Raw genomic sequence first — 19,205 nt, forward strand, 5'->3', positions numbered from 1 at the left:
AGGGGAGGAAGGGGAGGGGAGGGGAGGAAGGGGAGGGGAGGGGAGGGGAGGGGAGGGGAGGGGAGGGGAGGGGAGGGGAGGGGAGGGGAGGGAAGGGAAGGGAAGGGAAGGGAAGGGAAGGGAAGGGAAGGGAAGGGAAGGGAAGGGAAGGGAAGGGAAGGGAAGGGAAGGGAAGGGAAGGGAAGGGAAGGGAAGGGAAGGGAAGGGAAGGGAAGGGAAGGGAAGGGAAGGGAAGGGAAGGGAAGGGAAGAAGCAGGGTGAAGAGGATGCATTAAGTGCCTCTCCCCCACCCAGTCCATTCTATCCTCCAACCTGGTTTCAGATAGTCAGCAGAGAGCCAGGCCCTCCACTGAAAGTCAAGCTCAGCTCTAAGGCTTGAAAGGCAACAAGCTTCCTGGGTGGAGAAGCAGCACAGTGCAGCCCATGGGTGTGACTGGATAGGGCGCCATGTACAAACAAAAGATGCACAAAGGAGTGCGTTTTTCCAGCCTGGATGTCTGCATCCCCCTTCCACACTAGCACAGAGCAGTTGAAAGGGGTGGGGAAGAAGAAACAAGAGAGAAATTAAAGTCCTGCATGACAGCTTTGTAGAACTCCTTGACCTCCACTGAGTCAAAGATCCTCCCTTTCGCATTTTCCCAGGCAGTGCAGGAGAAATGACAAACAGCCGGGCATACCCAGCCCTAGAGATAGGAGGATCCTCAGAGCTTTTGTTACAACACTGATGCTGTGTATGCATATCCAAGCTGAAAGGTATACAGAGCTGCCTTATGATGAATCATATAATTGGTCCATCTACTTCACTGCTTACTGACAGCAGCTGTCCAGGGATTCAGGTGGAGAAAGGTCCTTTCCAATATTGGAGAATCTTGCAAAGCACATCCTTAACCACTGAGCTCTGGCCCTTTTATTAACTGTTACTATGGTGCTGCAAGACTTTTTCTCTTTGCTACTGCAATCTACATCAACCAAGCCCCCGTGTCTGCAGGGGCAGGTGGTGGTGGAAGCCTGAAGGGAGCTCACAGCAGCTCTCCCGTCACTTGAAAGCAACGAGAGGGCAACAGTACTTACGGTTGGTTCTGCAGCTTGTCTGCACTCACAATGACTGAGTCAACAACAAGAGAGGAGCACTCACTCACCGTCCACAGCATGCAGGTCTCGGTGCTCTTGGAAACAGCTGTAGTATTTGTACTTCTTCCCACAGATATCACATGTGTACCGAAAATTGTCTGTGAGGAGCCAAAGAGAAAGTTTGCAGTCTTTCCAAAAAGAGGTTGCTGAAGGACAGAGAGCCTTTATCCCATGGCCTTCCCCCTCCCTTCACAGTCTATCACCATGCTATCCTTAAGATACGCCTTAAGATATGCCGAGGTATTAAAATGATTTCCACAGGACACAGTCAAAAGTGAGGCCAAGAAAATTTGCGAGCCTCTAAAAATATCTTTCTGTTAACTGCAGATTTTAGACATTTCTCTGAGCTTGCAAAGACTTTGCAATTTTTTGATAGGTGGGAACCAGAGAGTGAGCAGTTGGACACAGGCCCTGGTCCAGAATTTTTAAGTATATGTGCTGCCGAAGTGAGCACAGGCCCTGGTCAGAACAGCAAGAGATGAAAAAGGCACCCTGACCCAGTCTGATGACATGTTCTCAAATTCTCTCTCTCTCTCTCTCTCTGTGTGTGTGTGTGTACACATACAATCCTGTAGAAGTCTAAACATCCAGCACTTTAAGGCCAGATTGACACAAGCAGGACAATGAGGTGTCATAACTCTGAGGAGGCAGACCTGACTGCATCGCTGCAGAGAGCAGGTGAGGGATTCCAACTTTGAATGCTCCTCTGTGTTAAATTGGGGGGGGGGGGGGATCTCCATGCAAACAGAAACCTAGCAAGCAGGGAAAGATGTCACCCCACTCTGCTTTGCTTGCTAAGAATACAAGACACACACACAGAGTTTATTTTTTAGAATTTGGAAAGAGAAAAACAAGCACGTGCTCAACGATCACAAACACTTTGTTCCTCCAACTTGGAAACAGCAGCAGCTGGTGGGGGCAGCAAAGCGAGGGATGGTGCTCAGACGAGGGAGGGGACTCAGGGGTCTCTTTCGCGCCTGTCAACTTCATCTGTTGGGCTGCCTTCAGTGTGCACAATGCCACAAACAAGACAGCAGATCTGGAGCCTTCTAAAGAGGGCAGGCTACCTCTGAATTATGCCAGCAGGCAGGCAGAAAAATGGAACAGTTCAGCTCAATAAATGTCACCCCCACACAAACACCCTCCCCCTCCCCCCTGTTCTATTCTGACCCCATCACTCTCTCTGACACACATGCAGGAGATTTGTACTTACTGCCTGGGGAGGCGCCTTCACCCGAGGCAGCTTCCGTGTCTGCGCAAAGAGAAAGCCCAGCTTAGAAGGTGTATTGCAAGCCTCAAAGGCACATTCTTGGCAGAGTGGGCCCCCATAGCCTGGCCACTGATTCCTCCTGATGCACTGCATAGACTTCCCTGCTGAAATGCACCCATCCACCTCACTATATCCAGCATGAAATGTGAGACTGGAAATACTAGGGGCTCTTGACCAGAACTGAGTCTGTGCCACATCCCTGCAGATGTGCGGAATGTGGAACTAGGTGTAGTTTTCAGTTTCCCAGGGAATTTTCTTCTTTTTCAATAAAGCAAGTATCTCGGTGATACATCTAGCAGCAAGGCATTCAGCTTCCTTTGTAGCCCGCTGCTCCTTCTCTATGATTAACAAAAACAAGATTATTTTTGAAGTGTTGGAATCACACATAAGAGTATCACGGGGGAACATGCAAAAGTGTGTAGAACAGCCAGGTTGGTAGCCCTGGTGGGTGACGTTTACTGCTCCAAAGAAAAAACACAGAAGAACTGGCTCCAGACAAAGAACCAGTGATATGGAAGTGTGGTGAGAACATCCCAGAAATACCAGATTGGAAATGAAAACAGAATTCAGTTTTCAGGAATCTTAGCTTCCTTTTTAAAAAGACAAAAACAAAAATAACCTTGGTTGCAAAGACAGATTTGATAGAGACAGCAAACACAAGAAGTTCTGTCTTGGGATTCATTCTGTACAATTAACATATGAATGGACACTTGGCAGAGGATGCAAATCCAGCAAGTTTGGAAAGCAGGTGACCAGTACCTGTGTGTGCACGCACGTGGGTCTGGAAGCAGTTGTAATACTTGTATTTCTTCCCACATATTCCACATTCATAAGATCCTGAAAAACAAAAAGACATCCTTTTATTACCTTGGTCCTAAAATGAGAAGTTCTAACCCCAAATCACCCAACCTGACAGCACATTGAGACTATAATCTTAAACCAGGGGAAGAAAACACACCGTTTTCAGTGCCAGCATGAGCACATCCCGTTCCTCCAGACATGGATACTTCCAAACAGCAGAGGGTGCTCTTTCTATGAACATGACAGGTGATCTTTATTTGAAGGGGGGGAAGTCCTTCTCCAAATAGCCAATATTTTGTTTCTACGAATGAAGCTGACCAATTGATCTAAATATTTTTGAACAGTCATCTACCAGTGAAACTTCATCAACTGCTACTAGAGTTACGGAGCAGGAAAATTCCCAGTGGAAAAATTCCCACGGAAAAAATTCCATTTCTAAAGAGTCGCTGATTCATAAAATTACCAAGAATGAATGAATGCCATTGACAGAACAGTTTTAGGAAAGCTTGGCAGCTTCAACGTAGCAATTAAATGTTTTCCAGGAGATTATACTTTGCATTTGTGTGATAGTATATGTATATTTTTAGCTATTTCTAAACCAAAGGTGGGGAATAAAACCACATATACATAATATAATCCGATTCAAGATAAAGCTATGAATTCATGTGACTGGCAGGCCAAAAATGAAAATCCAAGCTGTTATTTACCCTGTTAGTAAAACCACATGTACAAACAAGTGAGATACATTTCCTCAAAGGAGGGGAAGAGCAGCTCCCCAGAACTGTTTCACCTCAATAAAATGGCTCTGGAAGGGAAAGCTGAAGTCCCCTCCTCATGGACCCACCTGTGCCTGGGAATTATGTACCCAGCACAGGACTTGCAATGCATGTTTGGACAAGCAGATCCACTGTGAATGCATGAGAAAGGTAACATATGGCCAGGCCCTTGGCCACAAAGCTCCCTGGGTCCCAGTTTAAATCTCTGAGCCACTGCTAAATTATACCCTTACTTAACTTCGCAGGATTGTATCTACTGCTAATTGAAACTATTCTAAATTTCAAACTGCGGCCAGGTTTTTGTTGTTTTACAGTTACTGCTGTATTGCTAATTTGCTTTTTAATTACCCGTTACGTGCTTATGAATTGATTGTATCAGAGGCAAAATGAATCAGTACTTGGCGGAAGAAGAAGGGAGATTCTTAACTGCTGGTTCTTTGAACACAGAACTATGTTTTCCCTTGATTTTCCCTTGATTTCGACAGACATTTGTACAATAGGCTGGTCCACCAGGATTCTTTGGGAATGGGAGGGCCAGAAACCTCAGGGCTTCAGCTAGCCCGTCCACCCTTAGAAACTCAACTGCCAAATTTATTTGCTTGTTACACCTAAGCCTTACTGTGATGCCCCAGAGAGAGTGGGAGGGAGAGACAAAGATGGAAAATGTTCTTGGGGAAGGAAGGGAAGAGTGGGAAGCACATGTCTCCTTCCAGATAAAACAAAGGAAGCCGACCCCATGCAACGGAATGGTGCCTCAGATAGATGGGTTCATAGTTCAATGGCAGAACACCCCCCCCCCCCCACCATCCCTTGCATGCACAAAGTTCCAGGTTCGATACCCAGCACCTCCAGTTAAGGAGCTTGAGGAAGCAGGGGCTGGGAATGGTCCTTCTCTCCCTGAGACCCTGTAAAGACTTTGCTTGGAATAGAAGACATTGAGACAGGTGGACCAATGGTCTAACTCAGCTTTGTGCCATTCATATATCCCAAACAGAAATGGAAAGCACAGCATCATCAGTGAGAGAGTCCAGAAACAGTGGTCAGAAAAGTCCCAGGCCTAATTGTCTCTTATTTAAACAAACTGACTTAGAAGAGTTGGGTTTTATACCCTGCTTTTCTCTGCACAAAGGAATCTCAAAGCGGCTTACGATCACCTTCCCTTCCTCTCCCCACAACAGACACCCTGCAAGGTCAATAGGGCTGAGAGAGCTCTGAGAGAACTGTGACTGGCCCAAGGTCACCCATCAGCCTGCATGTGGAAGAAGAGTGGGGAATCAAACCTGGTTTTCCAGATTAGAGTCTGCTGCTCTTAACTAATCCACCACACTGGCTCTCGCTTTAGGGTATCTAGCCATAACTGGTATTTCGTTCACAAGGAAATTTCCTTTCATTGCATGAAATCTTATCCTGCTCTCAAACAACATCATACCACTGTCATCCACAGCCAGATTCCACTGCACCCAAACTTAGCTGCCCTCTGTCAGTCACCCCCCCCCCCCCCCCCGTTTAACAGGGTAGAAGCTGTCCAACATTCACAGGACCCCCACTTCTTCAAGTTCTGTGCCCACAACGTCCGGCCAGAAGGGGGAGCTCTGGCGTAGCTTTGGAGAACCCTGTGCGGTGGACTTCCTCAGACAGAAGTACCACTGATAATCAGGGACCTGCAGTGTGTGCGCGAACACAGGTATGCAAGCACACCTATCTCTTTGCAAATTTTGAGAGAGATAATATTCCAGCAAAGTAGTCATGGAAGCTGCTGAAATGACAAACAGAAAACGGACAACCCTTTGGCAGTGGGGCTGGAGAGCAAAGAGGTAATCATTTGTCACTTGGCTACAATGCTATTCAAGCACCCCAATAGGAAGGCCACGAAATTCAATTTTGCTTATTATAAAGGTCTTGCTGAGAAATGTTCCACAAGTTAATACTTCAGTTTTAATGCTTACAGGCATCTCCTTCTGAATTCTATTAAAAATATGCACACAAACACACAAGTTTGGGCCCTGCAAATGTTCCTTTCACAGCAGGAACTGAAAGCATTTGAAGGTCACGGATAATTCTTCAGCCTACCCAATTTACAACTGTGCTGAAATGTACTGATTGCAGAGTTAGATTTTGAAACCAGAAGTTTAAAATGAGATCTTGCTGGAATTAATCTCTGTAGCACGGAGGGAGAACCTCTCAAATGTTTCAGGGATTTCTCAACCATTAAAAAGTTGAGAAAGGCTGGTTCAGACGATAGAACAGATAACACTGTATTCCTCTGTTCCTCCATCACCCCAACCCCATAATGTCCTTTGCTATTTGCCACGTTCCATCCCAGATGATATACTAAGAGTTCGAGTGGATGGGGCCAATTTGAGAGATTGGATCTTTAAAAGTGATGCTATATAGTGGATAGACAAACAACAAAATCTAACTTTCCCCTTTGTTTAAACTATTTTTAAAAGTCCATCTCAGATTAGGTAAAGGTAAAGGTATCCCCTGTGCAAGCACCGGGTCATGTCTGACCCTTGGGATGACGTCCTCTAGCATTTTCATGGCAGACTCAATACAGGGTGGTTTCCCAGTGCCTTCCCCAGTCATTACGGTTTACCCCCCAGCAGCAAGCTGGGTACTCATTTTACCGACCTCGGAAAGATGGAAGGCTGAGTCGACCTTGAGCCGGCTGCTAGGATTGAACTCCCAGCCTCATGGGCAGAGCTTCAGACTGCATGTCTGCTGCCTTACCACTCTGCGCCACAAGAGGCTCATATCCATCTCAGATTATTTAGTAACTATTTCTGTTCAAAAACTTTGAATGGCTTTTACCCACTTACGTTTTCAACCTATGCCATCAGCCGTACTCTCAGGGCGTTTTTCTCATGTACCTTTTGCCATTCTCCTGCTGAAGATCCCGATCATTATGTTTTAGATTGTCCACTATACTTGGAGCCAAGAACCAAATAAATTAAGAGATTTTTGCTGGGTCAGAACTTTCCTGAGAATTTAGACAAAATGGTCTTCTTATTATTGGATACCAATCCCCTAATCAGTTATAATGTATCATTATTTGCATTAGCGGCAAGGAAAATTCAATCCAAATCTATGCCACCAGAGCGGTAGAGACCTGAATTATTACATTCTGTTACATATTGACTATTGTATACATTGTTTAAATTGTTTTATTGTTTTATCTGCTATCAGTTGCTATGATATCGCTTAGCATTGTAATGGCCTTTGGCTGGAAACAATAAAGTCTATTCATTCATTTGCCATACAGTCTTATTTTGGATATCCAAAGCATATGCTTCCTCTAGAGTCTGTTGAGAGGTACATGCACTGCACAAAAGCTGGAAGACTTGTTGACAAACATAAACCAAAGCAGCAATGCTAAATTTAGCAAATCTTGCCTAGGTGGCTATTAAGTCCTACCAGAATTTTCTAGCTATCCATACAACAGCCTGTAAATCTGATGCCTGGGGGGCAACATGCTGTGAAGGAATTGTTTCTAAGCACATTTCTGAGATGAATTTATATTGTACACATGGAGCTGATACATTTAACACGTTTTAAAATTTTGAGTTTCACTTTACAGCAAACACAGGTGAACTCAAGGCACGTATTCTCAAAGGAAATGCCCTGTATCTTCTAACACAAATCACAGAGTATAGAGTATGGGGAAAGCTTTGCAATTTTAGCTGCCAGCAACAAAATTTTAGGAAGCTGCAGTTCATGATGTATAGGTAAAGGTAAAGGTATCCCCTGTGCAAGCACCGAGTCATGTCTGACCCTTGGGGTGACGCCCTCTAGCGTTTTCATGGCAGACTCAATACGGGGTGGTTTGCCAGTGCCTTCCCCAGTCATTACCATTTACCCCCCAGCAAGCTGGGTACTCATTTTACCGACCTCGGAAGGATGGAAGGCTGAGTCAACCTTGAGCCGGCTGCTGGGATTGAACTCCCAACCTCATGGGCAAAGCTTTCAGGCGGCTGCCTTACCACTCTGCGCCACAAGAGGCTCATGATGTATAGGGCACTCCTAAGACATCCTGTCAAAGGCGTTTAGCCAATGACAGATCAACATGTTTACAGTAGACTTTCACTATTCACGTATTCGTGCCTCACAATTTCACTTATTTGTGGTCCACGGTCAGATCCTGTGATGTGGTCTCTAGTTTGGGTTTACTCCCACCTTGTTATTATCACCATAATAAAATGGAGAAGAGGAGAATGCTGTAAGCCAGGGGTAGTCAACCGGTGGTCCTCCAGATGTTCATGGACTACAATTCCCATGAGCCCCTGCCAGCAAACGCTGACAAGGGCTCATGGGAATTGTAGTTCATTTACATCTGGAGGACCACAGGTTGACTACCCCTGCTGTAAGCTATTTGAGTCCCTGGTGAGGAGGAAAACAGAGTATAAATGAAGTAATTAATTTGTAAATGTTGAAGGAAATTCTGTTGTTTTCCTGCATTTGCAGTGATCCTGGGTCTGCTGTATCAATTATCTACCTAATCATTGTGAGGAGTGACATGGCCACCCTGGCTGCTCTTCTGACTCTCCTCCTAGTCCCACCCCTTCTTGAAGGACCTGCCACACATGGGATGTTGACAACTTCATGCAGGTGGACATTTTCAACATATCTGGAACATATCTGAGCCAAGTCTCGAATCACCTCCAGGTCAACTCAAGAAACATGCCAATTTGCTTGTCAGCTGCGCTTTCGTTGCTTTATCTTTGGCCTTCTTTGGGACCTACATGGCAGAGGACTTCCTTCTCATTCAGTGTCATTGCTGGATCATGTCCCTGAAGTACACAGATCAGTTTGCACCTTCTTATACATGTACAGTAGGAAGCAGCATTTTTATTAGCTGGCTTGGATACAGATCTGTGTAGCAACTGTTGTGGACCCAAGAATAAGGAAAACAGTCAATCGATTCAAAGAAAAAGTAACCAGTAACTTTGCCATCACCAATAGCAGGGGGTTGTTTGGTTTTTTGAGGAAGACCAAGCCCAGCCACCTGGAAGGAGGGCCGAAAGATGTGCCCAGCATCCTTTGTTCAGTGATTCTTTGGTGTATGTTGGCTGAGGAGAGAAGGCAGATCAAGTCTTCCCCTCCTCCTCCAGTTTGAGTTCAGTTTGACTCAGCAATGTATTCCAAAACTGGCTTTCAGTTCTCAGGGAGAATCAAGAGAAAAAAGCCCCGGCACTGGTTTCTTTCAATGCTTGCTTGCAATTTGGGATTCTTTCATCTGTTGTTGGCATCACTCATTTATCCTACCTGGATTCCTACTGCCTTCTTTTTTTGTGCAGGTGTTTTTGTATGATAGAAAAGCCGGTTTAGTCACGAGCTACATCCCATGTTCTTCTTACTCACAGACAGGAAGTGAATCCTTTATTCCCTTGATGCTGCTTAATAACCATCACTCTTCATCCTTTCCACCTTCATCTTGTAGTCTTGTCTTCACCTTGTCGGTGAGTAGCTGGCATACCTCAGTGTCCAACTAACGCAGCCTTATTTTTCAAGCAAAAATTACCTTGAAAGAAAACTCATATGAAGCTTATTTTTTTCATTGTATCTGCCCACAGAAGAACATTGCCGCATGGGAACCCTCCAGAGAATCATCTTCAAGGTTATGCCAGTTCATCTTGAATGTTGATTGATCTCCTGCCCTGGCATCGGATGTGGAGACACAGGAATCTGATCATGGGGAGGGTCCATGGTTCAGTGTCGCAGCATCTGCTTGGCATGCAGAAGGTGCTACCTCCTTTCCACATAGAATTTTTTTTTGTTTAGGGCCACAACAGCAGGACTCTCTTCCAAGCAGATTCGGGTTTACACAATTCTTGGAGACTGGTGAATCCAACCAAATATATTTATATATTTTGTTTGTCTCCCAAGTCCATCCAAATTGTTTTTGACTAGATTATTTCTTAGAAAGTATGTCTCTATTACAATCAATGCTGACATGTTCTATAAATAAATCCCTTGGTCAGTTCATACCCTGCTCCGGAAGACCTGTTGCACCCCTACAAAAGCTCCCTACAGCAACTTAACACTGCTCTACAAAGACTCCACATTTGTCACCCTCCTGAGGAGATATATAAAAGACTAGATTCAAAGCCTGTTCGTGAGAACAGGTTTTGAAAAGCACCCCCCACTCCGCCGTGGCCGGCCAGCAGACACATGGAAGTGGCATTGCCCCCGGGTGCGGCGTTTCTGGGTCTGAGGGGAAGGCCTGCTTCCCCCCCTCCCCCCGGCGGCGGTGCGGCCTTCCGCGGAAGGCCTCGTTCTTTACTCACGGTGTCCTGCCGCTTCCCTGTCGCTTTCTGGCCTGTCTTCGTGAGGGCCAAAAGGCCTTTCTGGCCTGTCCTAGTGAGGGCCTAGATTGTGCCCTCACCTGGTTGGCTAGAATTGCTGTCTGTCCTGGTTAGGGGCCAATCGGAAGGCACTTTGCCCCTCATCCGGCCCGGCCCAGCTCACTCTCTGCCCACTTACCCCTTAGCGAAATATGAAGGTGGAAAGATGTCTTAGAGCTAAATGACAATGTAGAGATAAGCAACATGGCTTTGCAAAGTTTCTGGACCTCTTTGGTGGTCTCCCATCCAAATACTAATCAGGGCTGACCCTGCTTCATTTCTGACAAGATCAGGCAAGCCTGGGCTATCCAGGTCAGAGCTATTCTTTTCCTTAGTGACATTTCCCCACCTTTTTCTTTGTCCTGTTCCTGTATGTTCTATTGCTATGCAGTGTTATACTCACAGCACTTCACATAAAATAGATGTGTTTACAGTATTACATGTACATTTCCCTTTTTGTAATCTGAGAAATAAGAGTGATACTATCCAAGGATTTTACACACAGTGACACAATCACACACACCAGCAGACATTTTTACAAACTTGCCTTTGTTTTACTTAAGCTTTTGAAAAGGGTAAATATATCTTTGAATTTGCTGCTTCATTCATCTCTATTCGAAGACTGTATATTGAGCCCTGCTGGGTTATTTTTGTTTTGCTTTGTTTTGCTTTCAACACATTTGACAAATGCATTACCTAGCCTTCAACAGTTTGCTAGTCGCATTGTTCTGTAATCCATGTTCAACTGCATTGTTCAATGGTTGATTTATGCTGTCTGACTGCACTGTTTTATACCCCATAATCCGCCTTGAGACATAAGAAAGGCAGATCATAAAGAAAGAAAATAAAGAACACAGAATGTTTTAAGAAATGCAACACATGTTTGAAGGCAGCTATACCGTTTTTGGCATGCAAAGATTTGTAGAAAAAGCCTCCGGGGCGGGTAGCAGAAAATGCTGAACAAAAAGTAAGTCCACCGCAAACAATATAATATGAACAAAATTGGAGATTGCAAAACTTGAGCCTGTTAAAAACGTAAGTCCAGTTAGCCTGGCAGAAGGTAATTAAGAGGGTAAGGGAAGGTTACTTATTTTTATTTTATTCTGTTTTTATTATGACAAACTGCCCCGAGCCTGCTTGCAGGAAGGGGTGGTACAGAAATTAAATAAATAATAATATGTGATAAATGTGCATAAGCATAACAAACAAGAGAAGCCACCTGAGTAATTCTAAACAGCTCATCTTGCTTTTTTTTTGGGGGGGGGGGTAAGAAAAAGTGACATGTGGCCTAAGCAGAGTATGAGCTACCTAACGAATATTATTTATTATTTTTGAATTATAATTCCCAATACCATAAAAACCCATACAAACTCTATGGTTTTTATGGCCACTCTCTATACATATAAGCTACCACCACTGAGCACCATTAGGGAAGACAGGGTGGCAGTAATTGAGGGAGGATGACTTTTAGTTTCAATCCAGCAATTTATCCCCTCCCCGCTTCAGTCACATCCCATAAAAGAAAAATGCAACTCACAGTGCAATCTTAAACAGTGTTATGCCTTTCTAGTCTCCTGAGATCAATGGGTTGTAACTTGGCTTAGAACCCTACTGTCACACAGTAAGTTATCAAGGCAAATAATTCACCATGATGGGGGGAGTTGGAAAAATCTGTCTGGGGGTGTGGGGGAGGCGTTCATACTGCTCTCAAGGCTCTTCCACTTCAGCAGACCAGCCGCTTGTGGTTGTTCCCTGCTCCCCAGCCTCTTGCCTGTGACCAGGGGCTGATGGCAGCTCCTGGTCTCCTTACAACAGCATTGTACGAATAAAATTTAACAGCAGAACAAAAAATATGGCTGCTGCATTGCTTTCCAGCTAAACCACAAAACAAAGGAGACTATATCAGCAATGAGAGAGGTATGGTGTTTGTGTAGGATTTATATGCTCAAAGTGTTCCAGGATCCTTGCCCCTACCCTAGACACTGACAAGACACAACTGCCATTCTTTCCCCACAAATGTAATTGGTCCTTTCTTGCCACCAGCGCAGAAAGCTGGAGTGTCCTACAGATCAAAATCAAATAAAACAAACAAAAAACCCCACCACAAGTTAGTAAGTTGAAAATTTTGGCATAGATCCACCTCGCTGAACAGCATGAAGCAGCAGCAGGAGTGCAGTTGCTGGTTTAAATTGCAAATTTAAGTTGTAATTATAAGCACAGTGAAATTAAGTTTTAAAAGCAATGTACTCTCCCAAGCCCCTCTCTCAGGCAGGCCTTTAAATCTTTTTAAAGCACACACATAAATTTTTCTGTGAAGCATTAATATTAAAGAATGAAGAAAAGAAGAGCTTTTTTATACCCCACTTTTCACGACCCATGGAATCCCAAAGCACATTACAAACCTTTCCCCACAAAAGGCATGCTGTGAAATAGGTGGGCTGAGAGAATGAACAGCTCTGCAAGAACAGAGTTTGAATTTCAGAGTTAATATGGTTGGTACAGGGGTTAAGAGCAGCAGGATGGAGAGAACTAGGACTGATTCCCCACTCCTCCACATGTAGCCAACTGAGTGACCTTGGGCCAGTCACAGTTCTCTCAGAGTTCTCTGTCTCACCTACCTCACAGAGACTGATTATGCACAGCAGCAGCAAGGAAACATGACCCGCCATTTCCCGAGAACACATGGGGAAAAGAATCTCCCAGTGTACGTGGACTGCCCCAACGTTGTGTGCGTGCACAAACAACACCAGGGCTGGAAGTTGTGTTGTGTGCATGCACAAACAATACCAGGTGCACAAACAACACCATTACGCCACACAGTGGTGGCAGCAGCAGGGGAAGGCATGGGGGGCCCACTGCACAATGGCGGGAGAGCTACATGCCGCTAACCCACCATTGCAGGGATGGGAAACCACTCTGTTTGGCCCCACGGCACTGCAAAGCTGACCAGGACATTTGACAACCCTGCAGAGACACCGTAAGTTCAGGCAAGTGCTGGGCCCTTCCATTATGCAGGGGGCTGGCCTTGCAGGGCCATGGATGGCTACCGTGCCAGGGCTGGGAGCCGTATCGCATATAATCACTGCCAGCCTGGCCTTCCCCCGCCCCCTGTGCATAATTGGTCAGAGTGTGAGAGGATAGGCTATTGTAAGCTGCTTTGACACTCCTTTGTGTAGTAAAAAGTGGGGTACAAAATACTGCTCGTCTCTACTTGGCCACTTCATCTGATGCTAGTTTCTGTCGTCTGGCTGCTGGCATAGGCACTGGAGGACTCAGCATGGGAACCTCAACCAGATGCTGATGCTCCCACCTCAGCCTGAGCTACTGTTCTCAAAACTGTGCCTCCACTTTTTACTACTCAAACAGACAGCACATGAAGGAAGTGAGTCACAACAGCCCTTACACACAAGATCATCTGTTGCCTAGGAAGGGTTTCTCTCAATAGGAAAGAAATCCTCCATCAACTGTTGACCACACAGATTTTGTCCCTGAGTTGTGTGATTCTCAGTGCACAGGCAGTTATTGGTTTCTTTTCAATTTTTGGAAAACAAAAAGGTAATAAAACGGAACAGAAAAAAGATTTTATACAGAGAGAGAGAGAGAGACAGAGAGAGACAGAGATAGAGAGATGACTGTAAATAATATGTTTTACTCCAGTACACCTCCTTCATTACTCTGAAAGTTTTTGGATGAAAGTTTACAAAATACTGTAAAGCTTACTCCTGTTGAGACATATTTATACTTTTAAAAAATTACATTTCAAATTTTGTAACTAATCTGTTTTTCAGATGAATTATTAATTCCACCATTGCTGTATATGCAATACTGCATATTTTCACCATTTGTGCATGCTTGCTATTACTTTCGGCAGATAGGTAATATAACAAAAATACAGAAGGGAGGACTTATGTTATCTTATGTTAAAAAATAAAAAACATTTATCTTCAAAACACTTCTTTATACACATTTATATTGAACATTTAGAATTTTCATTCTGCTTTTCATTACAGTACAATTGTATATAGTAATTCTAGAGTACTTTAAACCCCTCTATTTGCACAATAAAACTCAATTTCTCTGGAAATTTTGAAATTGATCTGCTTCTCAAGTAAGTAATTTCACCATCGCTGCATATTCAGCAAGTTTATTTTCCCATTCTTCTAAGAATAAGATAAACTCTTCCATTTTGCTGTGTAGATAATTCTAGCTGCAGTCACCATGTATTTGAATATCTCTTCCAAATTTGAGGTAAATTATTAGGCAATATACCTAGTTGCATATACTTGGCTTTCATGGGAATTTTATTTTCTATATATTCATATATTTATTTTCAAGTCTTTTAAGACTTTTACATATCCATCGTATGCAGAAAAAAGTTCTGTCTATGTCTTGACATTTCCAACATTTTCCTTTGTTGTTTTTATTTACTTTCTTAATGTCCTTTGGAGTTATATATCCTCAAAAAACATTTGTACCACTTTTCTCTTAACATCTGACTGCCTGTAAACTTGATTCCTTTCCCATAGTCACTCCCACTGATGCCTGGATTTTTAAAATTCTGCATCCATTTTATTATACATTTTTCACTTGTTCTGTTTCTAGATGGAGTAGCAACTTATATATCCATTGTTGTAAATGCTTCTTTTGTTTTATAATCAGCTGTTCGAACTGAGTTGCATCTTAGTGCTCCACCTTCATCATCATCATCATCATCATCATCATCATCATCAATATTAATAATTTTTTAGTATTGAAACTGATTGATGATGAAATAGCCACTGAATGTTTATTCCTTCATTGTTAATATCTCACAATTACTTGATTTCCTCCTGAGTATTTATCATGATACCATACGATAGAAAATCATTTTTATTTTTCTTGGACTTTTCCTAGTGGGGCTAGTAGGACATGAGTTACGAATTTGGAAGGCTAAATAAATCCCAGTGTGCAAACCATATTCTCAACAATCCATCTCTGATAGTTTTAGCTGATTTCTTGATCCACATATAATTATGTAGGCCTTCATCTAGGTCTGCTGATTTAAGTTTTACTATTCTTTGTCTTGGATCTTTAACCCCACTGGAAATCCAAACTAGACTGCTACTTGGTAGTATAATTTTATATTTGAAGCTGATAATTCTCTTCTCTTTTTCTCATCTTGTATTCCTTGACATGGCGAAGGGGTGAATCGGCCAACTGCAGAGGCATTTTCTCTGGCTTTCTTGACATTCCAATTAAATCTATTAATCTGTCTCCCATTCAGTGTTTTTTTTGCATAGGTAATATTTAAAACAGAAATTTAGTTTTGGCAGAACATTCATTCTAATTGCAGAGATGCTTCCCAGCCACAAGATTTTTAATTTTTTTTTACCCAGATAGATCTGCTTATATCAATTTCCAATCTTCTGGTAGTTATTTTTGAAAAGTTTTGCCCACCAAGATTTATTCCTAAATATTTAATAGAGTTGGCGGCTACTCTACACTTTGTAGCCTTTATAATACATTCTTCATGTTGCTTTAAAAGTTTCATTATTTGTTTTGTCTACTTTCTGTTGATCTTTTAGCTTGAAAAAGGATCCAAATCCCTCAATGTGTTCTATTAGGTACTATAACAATGATTGGCGATTCAAGACTGTCAGTACCACATCATCTGCACAGCTTTTCATTTTAAACTTTACATCATCAACATTTTTTCCCTTAATCTTGGCATTGTGTTTGATCTTTGTAACAAGAATCTCTACTGCTAGGATAAATAGTGCCGATGATAAGACATCCCTGGCATAAGCCTTTTTCCACTGAAACTGCTTCTGTTAATTTCCCGTTTATTAAAACTTTTGCTTGTTGATTTGTATATATTCCATACATCCAGTTCCAAAACATGTCTACCATGTTCATCTGCTTATATATAGATCTGTCTCCCCACTCTCACCAGTAAGATAGCAAGAATGTTTCCCCTGGCTGGTCAAGAAGGTGACCTTAGCTAGTAGCTTTTTTGCCTGCCAACTTATTAAATTTAGTATTGTAATTATGGGATGTTTATGGGTTTTATTGTGTTTTTATTCTTTTATTGTGTGAACCGCCATGAGCTCAATCGGGAACGGCAATATACAAATTTGAATGAATGAATGAATGAATGAATGAATGAATGAATGAATGAATGAATGAATGAATACAGGCCAACAGCCCATGTTCTGAAGTACATTAAGAAAGTCCATGTTAAATTGTTGAATGCTTTCTCTGCTGTCTTTCTCTTCTTATTCAAACATTTGATTGCATCTATTATGAATCGTACATTATCTTGCATACAACTCTGGCACAACGCCTATTTGGGCAGTGCGTCTTTAAATTTGGTCTACATTTTCTTTCTGCCATTACTCTAGCAAGGATTTGGTAATCTGTACTCAGCAGACAAAGGTGACTTTACTAGCACCGCATTACTGCCCTTTTGTGTATTACTAGTATGGCATGGTATGTATGGAGGTATTGTCTTTCTTTAATCTCATTCATAGCTCTTTATAACAATATAATAAAAAACTTAATCAAAGTGTTTATAATAGCTTTCTGTCAGCCCACGTGGGCCTTGTGTTTTATCCATTTTCATATTCTTTAATGCCTGAGAAATTTCTTGAATTTGTTATTGTTTGATTCAAAACTTTTCTGTGTTTAAGCATAAACTTTATGATCGGGATGTCTTTTAGATATTCTCTTAATCTTTCTTCCGGAACAGACATATTTTTGTATAAGCTTGAATGACAATTCATAAATTGTTCTTGTATTTCTTTTTCTGCATATGTAGCCTGATCTCCTTTCTTTATTTCTGTTATTACTCTTTTCTTTCTCCTGAGAAAACTATGCCAAATACCTGCTGAATTTGTTCGCATGTTTGGAATGCTTTTGTTTTAGAAATTGTAGGGTTTTTCTGTATCTTTTCCACTTCTAACATGTCTAATTGGTTGTCTGATCTCTATAAGTGTATCTCTATTAAGAATATTTTCATGCTTTTGTTCCAACCTCTGAATTTTTTCTACTATTGTCTTGGTTTGTTCTGATTTTTCTTGTGAGGAGGGGTGGTTGGCAGCATCTGCTAGTAAAATTCCTCTCAAAAAGGCTTTGCTTGCTTCCCAAATAGTCGCTAAGGGCATTCCTTCTGTATTGTTTTGAAAAAATCTTCCAGATCTTTTTTTGCACTTCCAGTTATTCATTTCTTAATGTGGTGGAGGTGGAAAGTGCTGTCAAGTCACAGCTGACTTCTGGCAATCTCAAAGGATTTTCAGGACAAGAGACATTCAGAGGTGGTTTGCCATTGCCTGCCTCTGAGTCAGGATGCTGGCATTCCTTGGCAGTCTACACTCCAAATGCTCTTTGAAGATTCTGTGCTAGAAAGAAAAGGCCTGTGGCCAGCCTGTGCAAACAGAGTCCCCCAAGATGGGGCTACAGAAGATGAACTAAACTTCAGAAACAGAAGGGAGGTCATGCAAGTCCCATTTGTAAGTTAGGGGGAAATGATGATTATGGAGATATTTAAGGCCCAAATTCAAAGTGGATGCAAAGGTCTTCTATCTACAACTGTCACGGGTCATTTTTGTGATCTAGAGGTAGTCTTGGAGACTGTACAAGACCTGCAAAGGAGCAAAATTTGCCTTCAACTTTACAACCTTTGTTACATTCCCTATAAACATATGCTTTTAATACATGAACAGTTGCCCACATTCTAGGTCTATGTAAATAATTAGACAGCGTTTCTCTTTTGAGTTAATTCGATCTTACAAAATAGCCACATTTATTATTTTTTCCTACTCAGTTGTGGAGAATGGCTTAGGAGTCACTCCTCTTCTACAGGTGTAAAACAGACTTCTAAATAAAAGATTTACACAGTAGTTATTTATAAATGACTGATTCCCCCCCCCCCCCCGCCGCCTTTTTATTCAAACAATTAGCAACTGCAAACCTTTACTGACCCAAACAAATCAGTGCACATTACCGTCAATAATAAAGACTTGGAAAACAGCAAATGGCAAGACATTTACAGAGAAACAGTGTTTGTTTCCCGGCTGACTGCTCACTCTTTATTTAAACAACTGGCTGCTGAGAAACACATAGCAATGGCAGGCCTGTTGGGGAAGGGGCCATGAATCCCAGTGAGAGAAAATGCACAGGTGAAATGCTGACAACTGCAATAAGTGTAAGGTAAAATACCCAACTAGCTTGAACGGCTCGCAAACAACTGAAGAAAAATTGGTACCCTGCTTGCAATGGGTCATCATAACATAAGATGAACCAGAGTCTGCCCAACAGGGTCAGATTGGCCATTACAGTCAGTGGGGTGATAACCAGTGGAAGGCGGGCAGGAGCTGCTACTCCTGCTGCAAGCTGGCAGCCAAAGGCCTGTGAGGCTGTGTGGCAACTGCTGCTGCCATAAGCCAGCTGCTAAGTCCCATGCAGGAAAGGGCATGAGGCCAAATGCCTTGTGGGCTGGGGAAGGAGGTGTTCAGTCAAGGTGAGGAGTGTGGCTGCGGCAATGGGCTGCAAGGCATTTTTCCAGGGCTGTTTTTTTCCACCCAGTGTGCCTCTGGTGCTCGGACATCTTTACTGTATAAAAGGTATCCCCTGTGCAAGCACCGAGTCATGTCTGACCCTTGAGGTGACGCCCTCCAGCGTTTTCATGGCAGACTCAATACGGGGTGGTTTGCCAGTGCCTTCCCCAGTCATTACCGTTTACCCCCCAGCAAGCTGGGTACTCATTTCACCGACCTCGGAAGGATGGAAGGCTGAGTCAACCTTGAGCTGGCTGCTGGGATCGAACTCCCAGCCTCATGGGCAAAGCTTTCAGGCGGCTGCCTTACCACTCTGCGCCACAAGAGGCTCTTTCTTTACTGTATACAGATG

The 19,205-nt window shown here is 43.0% G+C and overlaps 1 protein-coding gene across 16 annotated transcripts in view; it reads right to left on the bottom strand.

The window, feature by feature from the left end:
- The window catches only part of ZNF618 (zinc finger protein 618), a 191,090-nt gene that overhangs the window by 32,028 nt on the left and 139,857 nt on the right, over positions 1 to 19,205 (bottom strand). For all 16 annotated transcript variants that reach the window (XM_077305168.1, XM_077305167.1, XM_077305166.1 and 13 more), the window contains 3 exons: positions 3,161 to 3,238; positions 2,345 to 2,383; positions 1,140 to 1,229 (listed from right to left, as the gene is read on the bottom strand). In XM_077305168.1, the coding sequence (XP_077161283.1) occupies positions 1,140 to 1,229; positions 2,345 to 2,383; positions 3,161 to 3,238 (207 nt within the window). The remainder of the gene's footprint in view (positions 1 to 1,139; positions 1,230 to 2,344; positions 2,384 to 3,160; positions 3,239 to 19,205) is intronic.

The sequence above is a fragment of the Paroedura picta genome, chromosome 12 (assembly GCF_049243985.1).
Source record: "Paroedura picta isolate Pp20150507F chromosome 12, Ppicta_v3.0, whole genome shotgun sequence".
Classification (NCBI taxonomy): domain Eukaryota; kingdom Metazoa; phylum Chordata; class Lepidosauria; order Squamata; family Gekkonidae; genus Paroedura; species Paroedura picta.